The sequence below is a fragment of the Sarcophilus harrisii genome, chromosome 4 (assembly GCF_902635505.1).
Source record: "Sarcophilus harrisii chromosome 4, mSarHar1.11, whole genome shotgun sequence".
Classification (NCBI taxonomy): domain Eukaryota; kingdom Metazoa; phylum Chordata; class Mammalia; order Dasyuromorphia; family Dasyuridae; genus Sarcophilus; species Sarcophilus harrisii.
In genome coordinates this window covers 320,782,420-320,797,749 of record NC_045429.1, presented here as the reverse complement: position 1 = coordinate 320,797,749, position 15,330 = coordinate 320,782,420, and the positions used below count along the sequence as shown (strand labels likewise).

The window sequence follows — 15,330 nt, the reverse complement described above, 5'->3', positions numbered from 1 at the left end:
TATAAAGGGTAGACTGGAAAGGAAGAGACTGTAAGTAGAGAGGCCATTGAAGATGTAGTCTTGAACGATTGTAGTTGCTGTGTATTTGTAAAGAAGGGGATAGATACTAAAGGTGTTAGGGAGGTCAAACTGACAAAATCTAGCAACTAATTGAATGTAGGAAAAGTAGGGACATGAAGAATCAAAGATGACTCCAATGTTTATCCCTTGCAGACTAGAAGGGACAAAGGCTGTCAACAAAAAGAGGAAATTTTGGAGGAACAGATTTTAAAAAGGATTGTGTTGAAAGTAATTTTGCTTTTGACATATTAATTTTGAAATGCTTATGGAGTATCCTATGGGAAAATCTTATCAGTCCAATTACAGGGTAAATTTAGGGGAGATCAAATCTAGATAAAGATTTAGAAGTAATCTACTCAGAAAATCTAATTGAACTCATATGTAGGTAATCAAAAAAGGCAAAAATGTATATAGATAAAAAGAGAGTCAAATGCAGAGCATTAGGTCCACCTATACCTAATGGGCAAGATGATGAACGTCAAGTTAATTAAAGTAATATCAAGGAGGAAGTAGAATGCAGAGACCATATAAACTCCATGGTTCTTGAGAACATTACTCTGAATCTTAAGAGCTTACAGTACAGGGATCCTAAAGCAGTTCATCCAACTCCATTTCTCAGATGAAAAAAAATCTGAGGCCCAGAGAGGTTAAATGACTTATTCCAGGTCACTCAGGTACCAAAAGTAGCTAAGTGGGACAGTGAATAGGGTGCTAGGCCTAGAGTCAGGAAGGCTCCTCTTTGCAAGTTCAAATCCAGCCTCAAGACATTTAACTAGTTAACAAGTTATATGAATCTGGGTAAATCATTTTAACCCTATTTGTCTCAGTCCCTTATTTGTAAAATTAGTTGGAGAAGTATTTCTGGCTTAAAAAGAGTATATGTGGGAATAAGTTATAAGAAGACTGAAAAGAGTTTTGAATGCTAAGAAGAAGATTTTATTTTGAATCCTGGGGACATTATTTGTCCGCTGCTTTAAGGAAGTCACTTTGTTGGCTGAATTGAAGATGAGTTGGAGTAGAGATAGATTTAAAGCAGCCAGACCCACCAGCAGATTATTGTAATAGGCCAGGCAGTGAGTGAGGAGGGCCTGCACTAGAATAGTAGCAGTGTCAAAAGAGAGAAGGAGGAATATTTGTGACATATTTTAAAGGTGAAATTGGCTGACTTTTGCAACAGATTGGCTATGGGAGGTGAGAGATCGTGAAAATTGACTTCTAGATTGTGAACCTGAGGGACTGGAAAGGTGATATTGACATTAACAATAAAAGGTTAGAAGTGGGAAAAAAAATAAAAATAAAAATAAATAAAATAAAAAAAAATTAAAATAAAAAGGTTAGAAGCGGGACAAGAGTTTAGGAGGAAAGGTGATAGATAAGTTGTATTTTTTTATCTTTAGCTTAAGACATCTACTGGATATCCAGTTCAAGATATCTAAAAGGAAGGATAGGTACATTTCAGAATCATCATCAGCACAGAGATGGTATTAAATCCATGGAACCTATTGAGATTAGCAAGTAAAGTCATGTAGAGGGGAAAAAAGAGGGTCATGGTCAGTGTGAGAGATATCTAGGATTAAAGGATATGCTCTGAATGAGGATCCAACAAAAGAGACAGAAAGAGCGATCAAATGGGTAGGAGGAAAACCAGGAGAGAGTGATTTCCCAAAAATCTAAAGAGAAGAGAGTATCAAGGGGGAGATAGTAATCAAAAATTTCAGAAAGGAGCTCAAGGAGAATGAGGGTAGAGAACTAAGAAGTCATTGGTAACTTTGGAGAGAGCAGTTTTGGTGGAATGTTAAGATGGAAGCCAAATTGTAAGGTAGGTCTGTGTGTGAATTGGTGGGGGTAAGGGGTAGCAGGGGGAGAGGGGGACAGGGATTAAGATAGTGAGAGAGGAAAGAAAGTGGAGGCACCTACTGTAAATGGCCTTTTTCTAGGAGTTTAGCTAGCAAAGGCAGAAGAAATACAGGATGATATTGGGACTGGAAGGATCAAGTGAGGGTTTTTTTCTCAGTAGGGGGAGACATGGAGTGAGCCAGTAGAGAGGAAGAAGTTGAAGATCAGTGGTAAAGTGGGAGTGACATGGGTACCATCTTTTGAAATGGATGTGATGGAATTAGGATCCCTTGAAAAGGTAGGGTTTAGCCTTTGATAGAGTAAGACCCCTTTCTTCATGAGGAAACAAGATAGTGGCAAAAGGATTATAGAAGAAGATAAAGAAGGGGGAAAGGGGTAGTTCACAGCAATGGCCTCAATGTTTTCTCTAAAATATAAGGTGAGATCTCATTTGAGAGGTTGAGAGGAGAGGAAACCATAAGCGATCTGATGAAGGATGAAATGGAAGAATCATTGAATAGAGTGGACAGTGAATTGATAAGGCAAGAATCATAGTATTTTCTAGCAGCAGTGAGGGCCCAATTGACGTGTAACAAATTTGTAATGGATCCATTCGGAATATTGCATAATTTTCTCTAACTTCATTTCAGCAATGTGTATGTAGGAGTGAAGGTGTCAAATGACGGAAATGATTTGAGGCTGATGCTTAACAGGGTTTAATCAAAATAATATGGAGGCTAGTGATTCAAGAGATGAGGATAGTCTGGAATTTAATTGGCTGTACCAAGAAGTCAAGATGGAGAAAAGAAGAGAGATTGACTAGTTCATGGAGAAATAGTCTTGGAGAGAAGTAAGGAGTCAAGGGATTGGAAGTCATAATGTGGTTGTAAGGGAATGCAGGGAGAGAGATGAAAAACCAATAGGTTATGGTCAGATGAGGGGATTTCAGTAGTTTGTAGAGGTGTTACATTTGTATATGGTGGCAAGATCATTTTATGTATGAAGGTAGGGGTGGGTGGAGTAAGTCATGGGAAACAAGAACATTTAGGAGTTTGAGAGTGTGAAGTAATTTTCTGAGGTGGGTCTGCTGTGGCCTCCTGGATAGCTAAAATCATTTTGAAAAAGGGAATGGGAAAAAGCTATTAGGATGGGAGAATGGAAAAGGAGAGAGAGGTTTATAATAGAAATCAAATTTTCTGAGCTGGCTTTCCTTATATAATAGGTTTTCATTATAGGACTTATTCTTGAGTTGCATGTACATATGGAAAGGTGCAAACCTTGTGAAGTATAAAATTAAGAAATATATTCTAAGGATACTCTGTAGAAGTAGATTTCTCTTGCAAGTTAATTAGTCTTTTATTTTATTCTGGAAAAGATATGTCCTCTATAAAGTTGAGAAGTACTCTAGATGTTAACATAGCATTGTGGATTTTCTGAACTGTGTAACATTTTTTTGACTTATAACTTAATGATAATGTATCATGAAATAAGCAGAACTAGCAAATAATGTAGATAGGTAGGTAGATATAGAAAGGTAGCTAGAATGTTTATTAAGTGCCTTGCTCTCAAGCAGCTAATGAGGGAAAAACAAATGGGAGAATATCAAAATTTGGCATTGAGATTAAGAGATCAGAATTGGCTCATGATATGATAATAGATGTAGAGTTGTAAATCATCTTCAAGATTATCAAGTGAAACTCCTTCATTTTACAGAAATGGAAACTAAGGCACAGAGAGATTAAATGGTAGATTAAAATATAGATTATTTGACTCCAAACCCAGCAGTGTTTCCAAATATATGGCACAGTCTCTGAAAATATTAGATTTGGATTTTTGGGGGGATGGAGGGATATAGAATGAAGTTCCTTACCCACCCCCAAAAAATTCCACACAACTTCATAAGCAACTAATTGGTAAGTCTCCTTAATAATTTAATTAATTCAGCTATGTGGTCTGCCTAGAGTGGCTGGGCTATTTAAAAGGCACCTTCACTTTCTCCACCAGTCAGGATTGGTGGTGTATTATGATAAAAGAAGGGAATATAGGTTTTTTCCTAAAGAGAAAATACAACTTATTGTGTATCTAAGTTATATTTTAATATATTTAACATCTACTGGTCATCCTGCCATTTAGGGGAGGGGGGGGGGTAAGAGGTGAAAAATTGGAACAAGAGGTTTGGCAATTGTTAATGCTGTAAAGTTACCCATGTATATATATCCTGTAAATTAAAGGCTATTAAATAAAAAAATAAATAAATAAATAAAAAAAAAGAGAAAATACAGATTCTCCCCAGGTAGAATCTCTTGATTCTCCTACTAGCTTAATACAATTATTATCCATTTTCCTAACAAGCATAGCATTACCTTAATATGCTTGTTGGTAAAAGGCTGGCTTTTGCTTTGGAGGATGTTTCCATGGCAGAAAAGTTTTACTCCTAGCTACTCACCTCACTCCCCACTCTAACATCCACCTCATTCTATTTTTCTTAGTAGCAAAGTAATATGAATAGCAGATGACTACATAAAGCAGGTCTCTTTTTCCCTATTGATTCATTATGTACATTTTTTAAGTCTATGTAACTGGGGACTTCCCCAAGTATCTCTCTAGTGAGTGAAAAGCTTAACTGTGGTCTTTGACCTATCTGACATTTTTAAAGTATCTACCCATATAGAAACTATTTAACATTGTAATGAATTGCTCTGTAGTGATTCACTTTCCTAGGTGGAGGTTGGGAGGTGGATATTGCATCATTTAAGAGGATTTCACCTATAAACCCTCATCTACATTAGCCCTGAGTTAATTAATTGTTGAGTATATTGATACTGAAGGATGGTTGTTCACTTCCTTTGCCTCTTTAGAAAGGAGAATCATCTTTTTGCTAACACTTCAAGAGCCTAAATATTTTTTTTTCATGTGGGGGAGCAGACTTTGACTGGGTTACTTTGTTCTGTAGGTGGTTTTTTGGCAAAATCCCCAGAGCAAAGGCAGAAGAAATGCTTGGCAAACAGCGACATGATGGTGCCTTTCTTATCCGGGAGAGCGAGAGTGCACCCGGGGACTTCTCCCTCTCTGTCAAGTGAGTCTAATTACTTTCCTTCTTGCCCACCTCCAAATTGACTGAATTTTGATGCTAGCCAGAGAACTGGTTTTTTACTTTACAACCTGACAGTTTTAGAATTTCAACTATTTTGAAATCTTGGAGAGTAAAAATCTTAAGACAAAAAAAAGAAAAATGGTAAATTTTTAAGAAACTGTGGGAAAATAAGCATATCTCTGCACTGTTGAAGGAGCTATGAATTGGTAAAGCTATAAGATCAGTTTAGAACTGCACAAAAAAGTCCACCAGATGTTAATTCGCCTTGGAATTCCAATACCACTGCTAGTCCTATTGCCCAAGGAAATCAAAGAAAGAGGGAAGCTGAGGGAATACCTGTCTGTTGAGATATGGCTGAACAAATCATAACATATAAAAAAAATAGAATACTATTATGCTGAGAGGAAGTGGGAGAGGAATATGGCTTCAGAAAAACCTAAGAAGACATATATAAATTGTTGCATTTTGAATTTGCAGAACCAGGAACCAATTTATGTAATAACAACATTGTAAAACAACTTTACAGGACTTTAAACTTTAATCAACAGACCAGTCATGATTTCAGGGCAACAGTGATGAATATTACCAGTTTCCTAGCAGAGGGATGACTCAGGATTCAGAATGAGACATATTTTTGGTCATGAGTAAATGAATTTGTTTTGCCTGATTGTATTTATTGCAAAGTTTTGTTTTTCTTGATTTTTTTTTTCCCCCCAACTTGTAGGGGGGTAGAAGAGGAATTAAAATCTGAGCTGTTAGAATTCTGGGTAGTTCAAATGTCTCAATTTCCTCCTCTGTAAATTGGAGAACAAAAAGCAGAAGGAAAAGAATGGCCTAAATGAAGTCTGGTGTCACTAATTGCAATTAATATTCCAATTACTTTTATGATCTTCAGTGTGCCACCTTTTTAGACTTGCCTAGGGGCCCTCATTCCTGCCTATTGGTGGCAATTCCTGTTGAAGATATAGAAAAGGAACTGAGTGGACTCATTCCTTATTCTCCGTATATTCTGCTCTCAGTGGCCAAGTTAATTGCTGTATTTTAAAAAAAAAAAATTTTTTTTTTCCTGAGCATTAAATGCTAATGTGCTCTGATAGGTGTTTTTTTTTTTTTTTTTTTTTTTTTTTTTTTTGTATATTATGGTTTTTTTTTTTTTTTTTTTTTTTTTTTTTTTTTTTTTTAAAAAAAATTTTTTTTTTTTTGACAACTCAGTGCTGCCACCTGATGGATTATTTTTGTGGAAAACAGGGGAAAATATTTGTATTCTTTGGCTTTTGTTAGGAAGCAGAGCCTTCGTAATTGGGGGTTCTACCTTTACCAAGTGATTCTAAACTGTATATAAAAGAACATATGCAACTAATTTTAGATTATAACAGACTTAATTTCTGTGGTACTTGAATGTACATTTTCTTTCCATTTTCCCTGGAGTTCATTTGGTCTAAGTTGAAAGGAGTCAATAAGCATTAAAAATGAGGTATTGACTTATACGGAATATTAGCCATTCTGTTGGATGAATCTACTTTTCTTTTAACTTGTATTTATTAATTTATTAATCATGAGATAAAGTTCTATGCCATGAAACTAATATTTGGTCAAAAGAAATTGGTATTTTTCTCATTTATCTAGTAGATTTGAAATATATGTATTCTTACTCCTTGCCTGATATCTTTGTTGTAACATATGTATACTTATAGCAGAACTCTTATATACTACAATGGTAAGAAGGTTTCTAGTTTCCTTGTAGTTGACAAGAATTTTTTATGTATGTCTGTAGCTAAGAGATCAGTTGATGAGGAAGGACTAGAAACCTCTAGTTTTATACATCTAAACCATGTGTGTTAACCATTAACATTAATTGGCAGCTAATATAGTTGAATGCCTGTATTCTTCCTAGCAAAGGTTATTTCATTTTTCCATCCCTTGTTTGATAAATCATAGTAATACTTTATGCTGGGAGAAAGGTTGACAGATTATTGGCTTTCTTCCCAATGAATTTTTATAGTAAGAGATGCCCTAACTAAACTTGGGAGAAGGAACTCTTTGACTACTTAATATATATCCTCTGGTCTTTCCCAGGTTTGGAAATGATGTGCAGCATTTCAAGGTGCTCCGAGATGGGGCTGGGAAGTATTTTCTTTGGGTGGTAAAGTTCAATTCTTTAAATGAGCTGGTAGATTATCACAGATCCACCTCAGTTTCCAGAAACCAGCAGATATTCTTGAGGGACATAGAACAGGTGCCACAGGTAAGTAACATGTTTTCTTTTTTAATATGCTTAAGACTTAACTTCTCAGTAAATTAGCATAGAAGAAAAAGTCCTTGGAATTGCCTTAGAGCATTAAATTACTTGGAAGAGCTAAGTCTTATAGTTAATCATCTTACAATCTTGCTGGTGCTATAGTCTTGTGCTACATTAAAAATGGTTATGTCTCTTAATCACTATACAAAAAAAAAAAAATGGTTATGAAAAAAACATTGGCATTCTGAAAAATTATAAATTAAACATATCAATGGAAATTTTTCCTTTTCTTTTCACATGTTTCCTTCATGGAGATCTATCTTTGTATTTTATCTTAAAAATAAAAGTATACAGCCAAAGTACTACTTAAGGGAAAATGTATATCTCTAAACACATTATATAAGAGAGAAAGGAGCAGGTTAGTGAAATAGGAATGCAATTTTAAAAAAATTTTTAAACCCCCCAATTTAAAATTAAAATCCTGAAAACCAAAGGAGAGATTTAAAACAATTAAAAAGTTTTTTTTTTAAAATCAATAAAAGAAAAAAACTGTTATCTTACAGTGAAGTTGAAGAAAAGCAATTATTAGGAACTACTCTGCCCAGATTATATGCTAACAATCTAAGTGGATATCTACAAAAATATAAATTTCCTGGATTAAGGGGATAAAAAATAGAATACTTAACCTTATTTTAGGGCAAGGAAATTGAACACCACCACCACCATCCCCCTACGAAAAAAATCCCAGGACCAGATAGTTTTTCAAATAAATTCTACCAAACATTTAGATAATGATTTCAATTCTACTTAACAAACTGAAAAAAATTGGTAAAGGAGTCACGACACAGATATGGTCTTGATACCTAAATCAGTGAGTCAACACAGTAATAAAACTCTAGACCAATTTCCTTTTTGAATATTGATGCTAAAATTCAAAACAAAATTCTAACAAGGAGAGTAAAACAATATTAAAAAAAAAAAAATACACATTAGACCAGACTGGTTCTGTACCAGGATTATGGTGTTTTGTTATTATGGAAACTATGATGTATATAATTGGTAGTGTTAATAACAAAACAAAAATCATAATTATTTCAGATAATTATGCAAAAAAAAAAAGCTTTTGACAAAATATAGCATTTAAAAAAAAAAAAACACTAGAAAACACAGGAATAAATGGAACTTTCCTTAAAATAATAAGTACTTATCTGACACCAGGAGCATGTATTATGTGTAATAGGGATAAACTAGAAGACTTTCCAGTGGATCAAGGATGTCCATTATCACTATTACTCTTTGGTATCATTCTAGCAGTAATACAAGAAAAATAAATTGAATGAATAAATATAAGCAAAGAATAAGCAAGACTGTCACTGTTTTGCAAGTTTTATAGGATTTAGAGGATCCACTTTAAAAAAAAAAAAAAACTAATCAAAGGGCAGCTAGGTGCCGCAGTGGATAGAGCACCAGCCCTGAAGTCAGGAGGACTTGAGTTCAAATGTGGCCTCAGACACTTAATACTTCCTAGCTGTATGACCCTGGGCAAGTCACTTAACCTCACTTGCCCCCCGGGGGGAGGGGGAGCGCTAATCAAAACACTGAAAAACTTCTGCAAAGTTTCAGGATATAAAATAAAGCCATACAAATCATTAGCATGTTTGAGTATTATCAGTAAAATCAGCAAGAAGAGGTAGAAAGAGAAATTTCATTTAAAATAACATTAGATTGTATAAAATACTAGGAACTCTACCTGCCAAGATATCCACAGCAATATTAATATATACATATACATATGTATGTGCATATACATGTACAGAGAAAGAGAGACAATTACAAAATACTCTTCATACAGATAAAGAGTTCTAAATACTTGGGAAAATATTCATTGTTTGTGGGGAGGTCAAACATCAATGTAATAAAAGTGACCTTATCTAAATTAATTTACTTATGCAGTACCATTCCATCTAGACTATCCAAAGACTTAGTTTGTTGAGCTAGAAAGCTTGACGACAGGATTCATTTGGAGTTACAAAACACTGAAATTTTTAAGGGAATCAATGAAAAATATATGAAAGAAGAAGCAGTATTGGATCTCAGATTATACTACAAAGCTTGTAATTATCAAAATAATTTGGTAATGGATAAAAAATAGAGTGGTTGGTCAGTGGAATAGATTAGATAACAAGTATATAGTAATAAATGAACACAGTGACCTAGTGTTTGATTGACTTAAAAATCTCAGCTCTTGAGCTCACTATTTGTCAAAAATTAGGAAAACTAGAAAGTAGCCAGCAGAAACTAAATATAGACTAACATCTCACACCATAAAGAAGATAAACTCAAAATGAGTTCATGATTTAGCTATAAAGGGTAAACTCATAAGCACATTAGTGAAACATGGAAGAAATTACCTATGGGATAGAGGAAGAGATCATGATTAAATGAGATAAATGATTCATAAAAGGTAAAATGGCCAATTTGTTCATGTAAAATTAAAGTTTTTATAAAAATAGCAATAATGGAACTAAAATGAAAAGAACAGGAAGGAGGCACAGAGTTGGCAAATGCATCAAGTTTTTTTGATAAGATCTCATTTCTTATAAAGGTGGGGGGAGGGGGAGCTGGGCCAAATTTATAAAATTAAGAGCCATTCCCCAGCTGATCACAAGATATAAATGGGTAGTTTTCAGAGGAAGAAATCAAAGCTATCAATGATCATATTTTTTTTTAATGTTCTAAATCACTAATAGCTAGAGAAGTAAAAATTAAAACAACTTTGAGGTACTACTTCATCAGATTGGCTAAGATGACAGGAAAAAAAAAGACATGCTGGAAAGGCTATGGGAAAATAAATACAATAATGCTCTGTTGGTAGAACTATGAACTAGTCCAACTATTCTAGAGAACAATTTGGAATCATGCCCAAAGGGCTGTAAAACTATCCATACCCTTTGGCCCAGCAATACATAATTTTAGGTTTATATCACAAGGAGATAAAAGGAAAAGAAAAAGGACTCATGTGTACAAAAAATAATTATACCAGTTCTTTTTGTGGTGGCAAAGAATTAAAAACTAATGAGTTAGGGAATAGCCGAATGAGGTATATTATTTTGCTGTAAGAAATGATGAGCAGGATGGTTTTACAAAAATTTGGAAAGATTTAATTAAGTGATGCAAAATGAAGTGAGCAGAACCAGGGGGACAGTGTGCATAATAATAGCAGTATTGTAATGACAATCATCTTCAAAATTAATTTATTTAATCAATATACATCTGAGTTCCATAGAATTCATGATGAAATTTGGTTTCTACCTCTAGAGAGAGAATGGATGGATTCAGAGTGTAGATTGATGCATATTCTTTTCTCTATCTCTCTTTTTCTTACTTTTCTCTCTTTTTTCTTCTTTTTTTATTTTCTTTTTTTTTGGGGGGTGGGGGAGTTAGGCATTGCTAATGCAAAAATGTATTTACGTGACTAGATATTTATAATGGGTTTTCTTTTTCTTGCTTTCTCATTGGGGGGAGAGGGAGAGGGAGAGGAAGGCAAAGAATTTGGAACTGAAAATTAAAATTAAAAAAAAAAATAACAGTATAGTTGCTAACCTCAGAGTTAGGAGACTCTTGCTCCATATACTACTTTTGACACATCCTGGAATTGTGATCCTGAGCAAGTCACCGAGTCTCTTAGTGACCCTTTATCTCTCAGTCTTAAATTGCAAAACAGTTGCTGATCTTCCTTGACAAAGTTACCTCTACAAATGGAGCTACAGGTCTAGTTTCTTCTTTCCCCCTACTACAAGCACAGGAGAAAAGAGCTAAGATAATGCTTTTGAGGGGTAGTAGGGAAAAGACAGTAACTTCCTTTAGTTCCCTAACTTTTGATTCTTGCTTAGACTTAGTCCTGTAGTAATGGTATACTGTTCATTCTTATCACTATTACCTATCTTTCTGTCAGTCCTGGAATATATAAGAGCTTGTTGCTGTTGTAAATTATAAAAAGTAGTAAAATAGCTTCAAAACCTTTAGTATAAGCAATGACTCAGCTGCTAGTCTTGCAGAGACTAGATTTTGCTGTTCTTAATATTTAAGCCGTCTCATGTCACTTATTGATTCTTTTAAAAAGATGGCATTATATGAAACAGTTGTGGGAGATAGGATTGAACTACTGAGGATTGAACTACTTAGGTAATCATTTGGACAACATTAAATAAAGAGTTTTGTTGTATATACAATGAGGTTTGGTTAGAGTGTTACTATCTTTGCTATGAAATTGTTAGGGCAACATTATGTAGAATATAACTAGCCTTAGATGATGCTGGTGACCTGTTATCAGTAGAGTATTTATTTGAACTGTTTATCTTAAGTGATATAATAGACTGCACCTAGTCATTTATTATACACTTCAGGCTATTTTTCCCTGTGGCACACATTTGAAAGATAATGGACCATGACTATTTGTGACATAAATTTTAAATCAACAGTTTAGCAATTGAACAACCTAATTCTTTCTTTCCTTTTCAGCAACCAACATATGTCCAGGCCCTCTTTGACTTTGACCCCCAAGAAGATGGAGAGCTGGGCTTCCGTCGGGGAGATTTCATACAGGTCCTCGATAACTCAGACCCCAATTGGTGGAAAGGAGCCTGCCATGGCCAGACCGGCATGTTTCCACGTAACTACGTCACCCCAGTGAACCGGAACATCTAAGAATCAATAAGAAATTATTTAAGGAAACATGAAAATTTTAAAACATACACACATACAAAAGTAAAATCCACATGCTGCATCTAACAGCAGCCAATGAGGGAGCTCTGAGCATCTGGCCATAACACCTTAGTCACCATAGGGTGACCCTCTCTCACTCTGGATGGAACTTTGGTGAGGGGGGGGTGGGAAAGGGAGTTGGATATAAAATGCCAAAACTTACCTTTAAATTAAGAAAAGATCGTTTTTATTACAGATTTTCACAGGTGTTCCTATTTCCCTTCCTTTATCCCTTTTTCCCCATTCTTTCTTTTCTGTCCATCAGTGCATGACATTAAATGACACACCTAATCTTTAACTGATGCAGATAATAAAAGATAAGAAACCAAGTGGACTGGTATTTTCTCTATGCAAAATGTCTGTTTCAGATAAATGAGAACTTGAAAGAAAATACTTTATTGTCCTTTTCTTACAAAAAAGAGAGAGGACTCCTGAAATGTTCCAAATTCAGATCTTTTTGCTCTGAGAAAGTATTTGTAGGTTTGGGTAAACCTTGTATTTGTCAGTTTGGAAACAAAGTAGAATGAATGGAAGATATTTTGCCAATACATGGGCCATCTTGCAAAATTCTAAGTAGCAGAAGCTTGGGTTTTGTTTTGTTTTGTTTTTTCTTAGCCATGTTTTTTTTCTAAATGGTGTGTTGTTGAACATTTTTTTATAGTGCCTTTTCCATTATTTTCAGGGGTTTTTGTTTTGGTAATTTTTAAGTTAAAGACAGTCCAGAACTTTTCAGCCAATTTGTCTTCTCTTCTATATATAACTATATTTGTCAGGGAGGGAGACAGGAAGTCAAAACAGGGAGAAGTTATAAGTTCTTATTTGTCTCTTTGAAGCCAGAAATCTTTAAGAATTAAGCTTTAAAGTTGGTGAGCAAGTACATATTTCCAGAGGTAATATATCCAGGACTTAAGAAATGCTACCAATAGCAGTGTGTAGTATATGTAAGATAAACACCCCATGGAAGAAGGGAAGAGTTGTAGCCCTTCCAGCATTTGATTCAATCGGGCAAAAAGAAAGCTGAAGGTCACAGGCAATCTCTGGTTCATTCTTGACTGATGGGAGACAATAATTCTCGCATATATCTCCCTATGGCCAGAAAATGTCCATCTGCAAGAAAACCAAAAGAGAAAAATAGCTGAACGTTAAACTATCATTCTTGAATCTTTAAAAAATAATCCTGTATTCCTACACTGGTGTAGGAATGTAACTATTTATATTGTCTTGCTCTTTAAAATGGGGATATCTCCTTGGAAGTGTGTGTGTGTGTGTGTGTGTGTGTGTGTGTGTGTGGGTGTGTGTGTGTGGGTGTGTGTGTGTGGGTGTGTGTGTGTCTGTCCTGACCTGCTTAAATGCTTCAAGAAGCAAGGGACTAGTATCTTCACTTCCTAGTTAACAGCAGGCTGTTTATGACTAGTCCATCCCACCCACCCCTTAATGCCCCTACAAAACTTATGAAGCAGAAAAAAGTATTTGGGAGGAAATAATTTTTAACTGAAGGGAGACTAGTTTAATAGCAATGCCCTTAGTGTCAGTCTTTGATTACTTTATTATTTTTCTAGCAACTATATTATTTTTAATGCTTATCCCCTTAAAATAAACAAATAAGACCATTTTTTCCTTGAGTGTCTTTTTGGTTTTTTTTCTGAAATTTTCTTTGGGCACTTGTAGAGATGGATGCTGCCTTTAACATTCTGATTCACCAAAAGGTAAGCAACTCCAATCTGAGCATTCCTTGTGTTCCTCCTCATGCTGTTTGGTTCTAGTTCTTCTTCCATCAAAAATGATAAAAGGAAACTATGGCATTCGACACCTGGACCATTTGATTGTTTATTTTGGAATTGGTGTATATCACGAAGCCTTGCTGAACTGTTTTGTGTATATATATATATTTAAAAAAAAAAAAAAAAAGAAAGAAATCAGTGTTTAAATAAAAAGACCTATGTACTTAATCCTTTAACTCTGCAACAGCATTTGGTAGGTAGTAATTAACTGTGAATAATAAACATACGATGTATTCTTCACTTTGTATCTGTATTTATTTCTACTTACCCTTAAATGAAATTTAAATACCGTGTTTTAAAAGGCTTGGCAGTCAGAACTCCTCAATTCTTATTTCTAGCTTGTTGTCTAACTTTTGATGTGTGATCTTGATAAAGCCTTTTTTTTTTAATCACTGCATGTCTGATCCTGGAAGAGCTCTGCAGAATGGAAGTATGGAAGCTCCTTGAGGACAGATTTTGTATCTTACTCACTTTTCTGTTCTTTAGAATAGTCTGAATGACTGAAAGGCAAGATGATCTTTGTAATAAGTAAAGCAGCTTCAAGATTGTAAAATGTAAATTTTTTTGAAATATATTTGCAATAGATTGCTTTGAGAATTAGAACAGGCTGGTGTTGACAGCACAGCCTGATGTCTTGTAGACCTGTGTTCCTCTATTATGAATTACAAGGGACTAGAATTTCAGTTCACTAGGTGTCTCCTGTAATATCCCTAATCAGTCAGCCTGAAGAATTCCAGGGAACAGCTAGCAGATACTCCCAATTTTGGAGGGCTCTGATTTTTAGAAAGTTCTTCCTTTCGACCTAAATCTCCTCTGCAACCTCCTCTCCAAGGTTAGCTAAAGCATATCTGATTTCTCTTGGACATGACACCTCAAATAATTTAAAGCCAGTTTTCATCCTTTCTGCCTAAGTCTTCTAGCTAAATTACCTCTGTATCTTCTATGAATTGTATGACGTGTTAAGATTAGAAGAAGTAAGTAGAACTAAGCTTAGAATCATAGAATCTAAACTGGCATATGCCCCAGAGGTCATCTGTGTCAATCCCTGTCTATATGAGAATACCCTTGACAAAATTGCTCCCAAATATTCATTCTGCTTTCACTTAAACTTAATTAATGAGGATCTCACTTTTTTTCCCAGCAGCCCATTCCACTTTTATCAGCTCTAATTGTCAGGAAGATCTTCCTAATATGATAGGGAACTAGGAGACATACCCCACCATAATCTGATAAATCTTGAACATGTCTTTAAGAACTCCAAGTGTGCCTCTACCCCTGGTGAGAGAAGATCCCTCATTAAAGGATATTCAAAATCAAAGGCTTCTAATTGATCCCTCGTTTGCTTCTCTCTGACCTAATGACAATATTGTTTGAAAGCAGATTGGCACCTAGCAACAAGAGCCACCCATTTGGAAGACCTTAAAGGGAGCAGTAACATGTCCTGTTCTTCTGAATATGTGATTTGAGTCTCTTGAACTTTCTGTGAAAGAATTCCTCTCCCCACTCCCAATGCCTAGGCAGCTATGGCAGCAGGTCACAAATGGCATTCAGAGGAT

The 15,330-nt window shown here is 35.0% G+C and overlaps 1 protein-coding gene across 2 annotated transcripts in view; it reads left to right on the top strand.

The window, feature by feature from the left end:
• GRB2 (growth factor receptor bound protein 2) overlaps positions 1 to 14,014 on the top strand; it is a 92,885-nt gene extending 78,871 nt beyond the window's left edge. For both annotated transcript variants that reach the window (XM_031965787.1, XM_031965788.1), the window contains 3 exons: positions 4,850 to 4,972; positions 7,067 to 7,235; positions 11,751 to 14,014. In XM_031965787.1, coding sequence (XP_031821647.1) covers positions 4,850 to 4,972; positions 7,067 to 7,235; positions 11,751 to 11,936 — 478 coding nt within the window. In that variant the 3' untranslated portion in view covers positions 11,937 to 14,014. The remainder of the gene's footprint in view (positions 1 to 4,849; positions 4,973 to 7,066; positions 7,236 to 11,750) is intronic.
• The last annotated feature ends 1,316 nt before the right edge of the window (positions 14,015 to 15,330 follow it).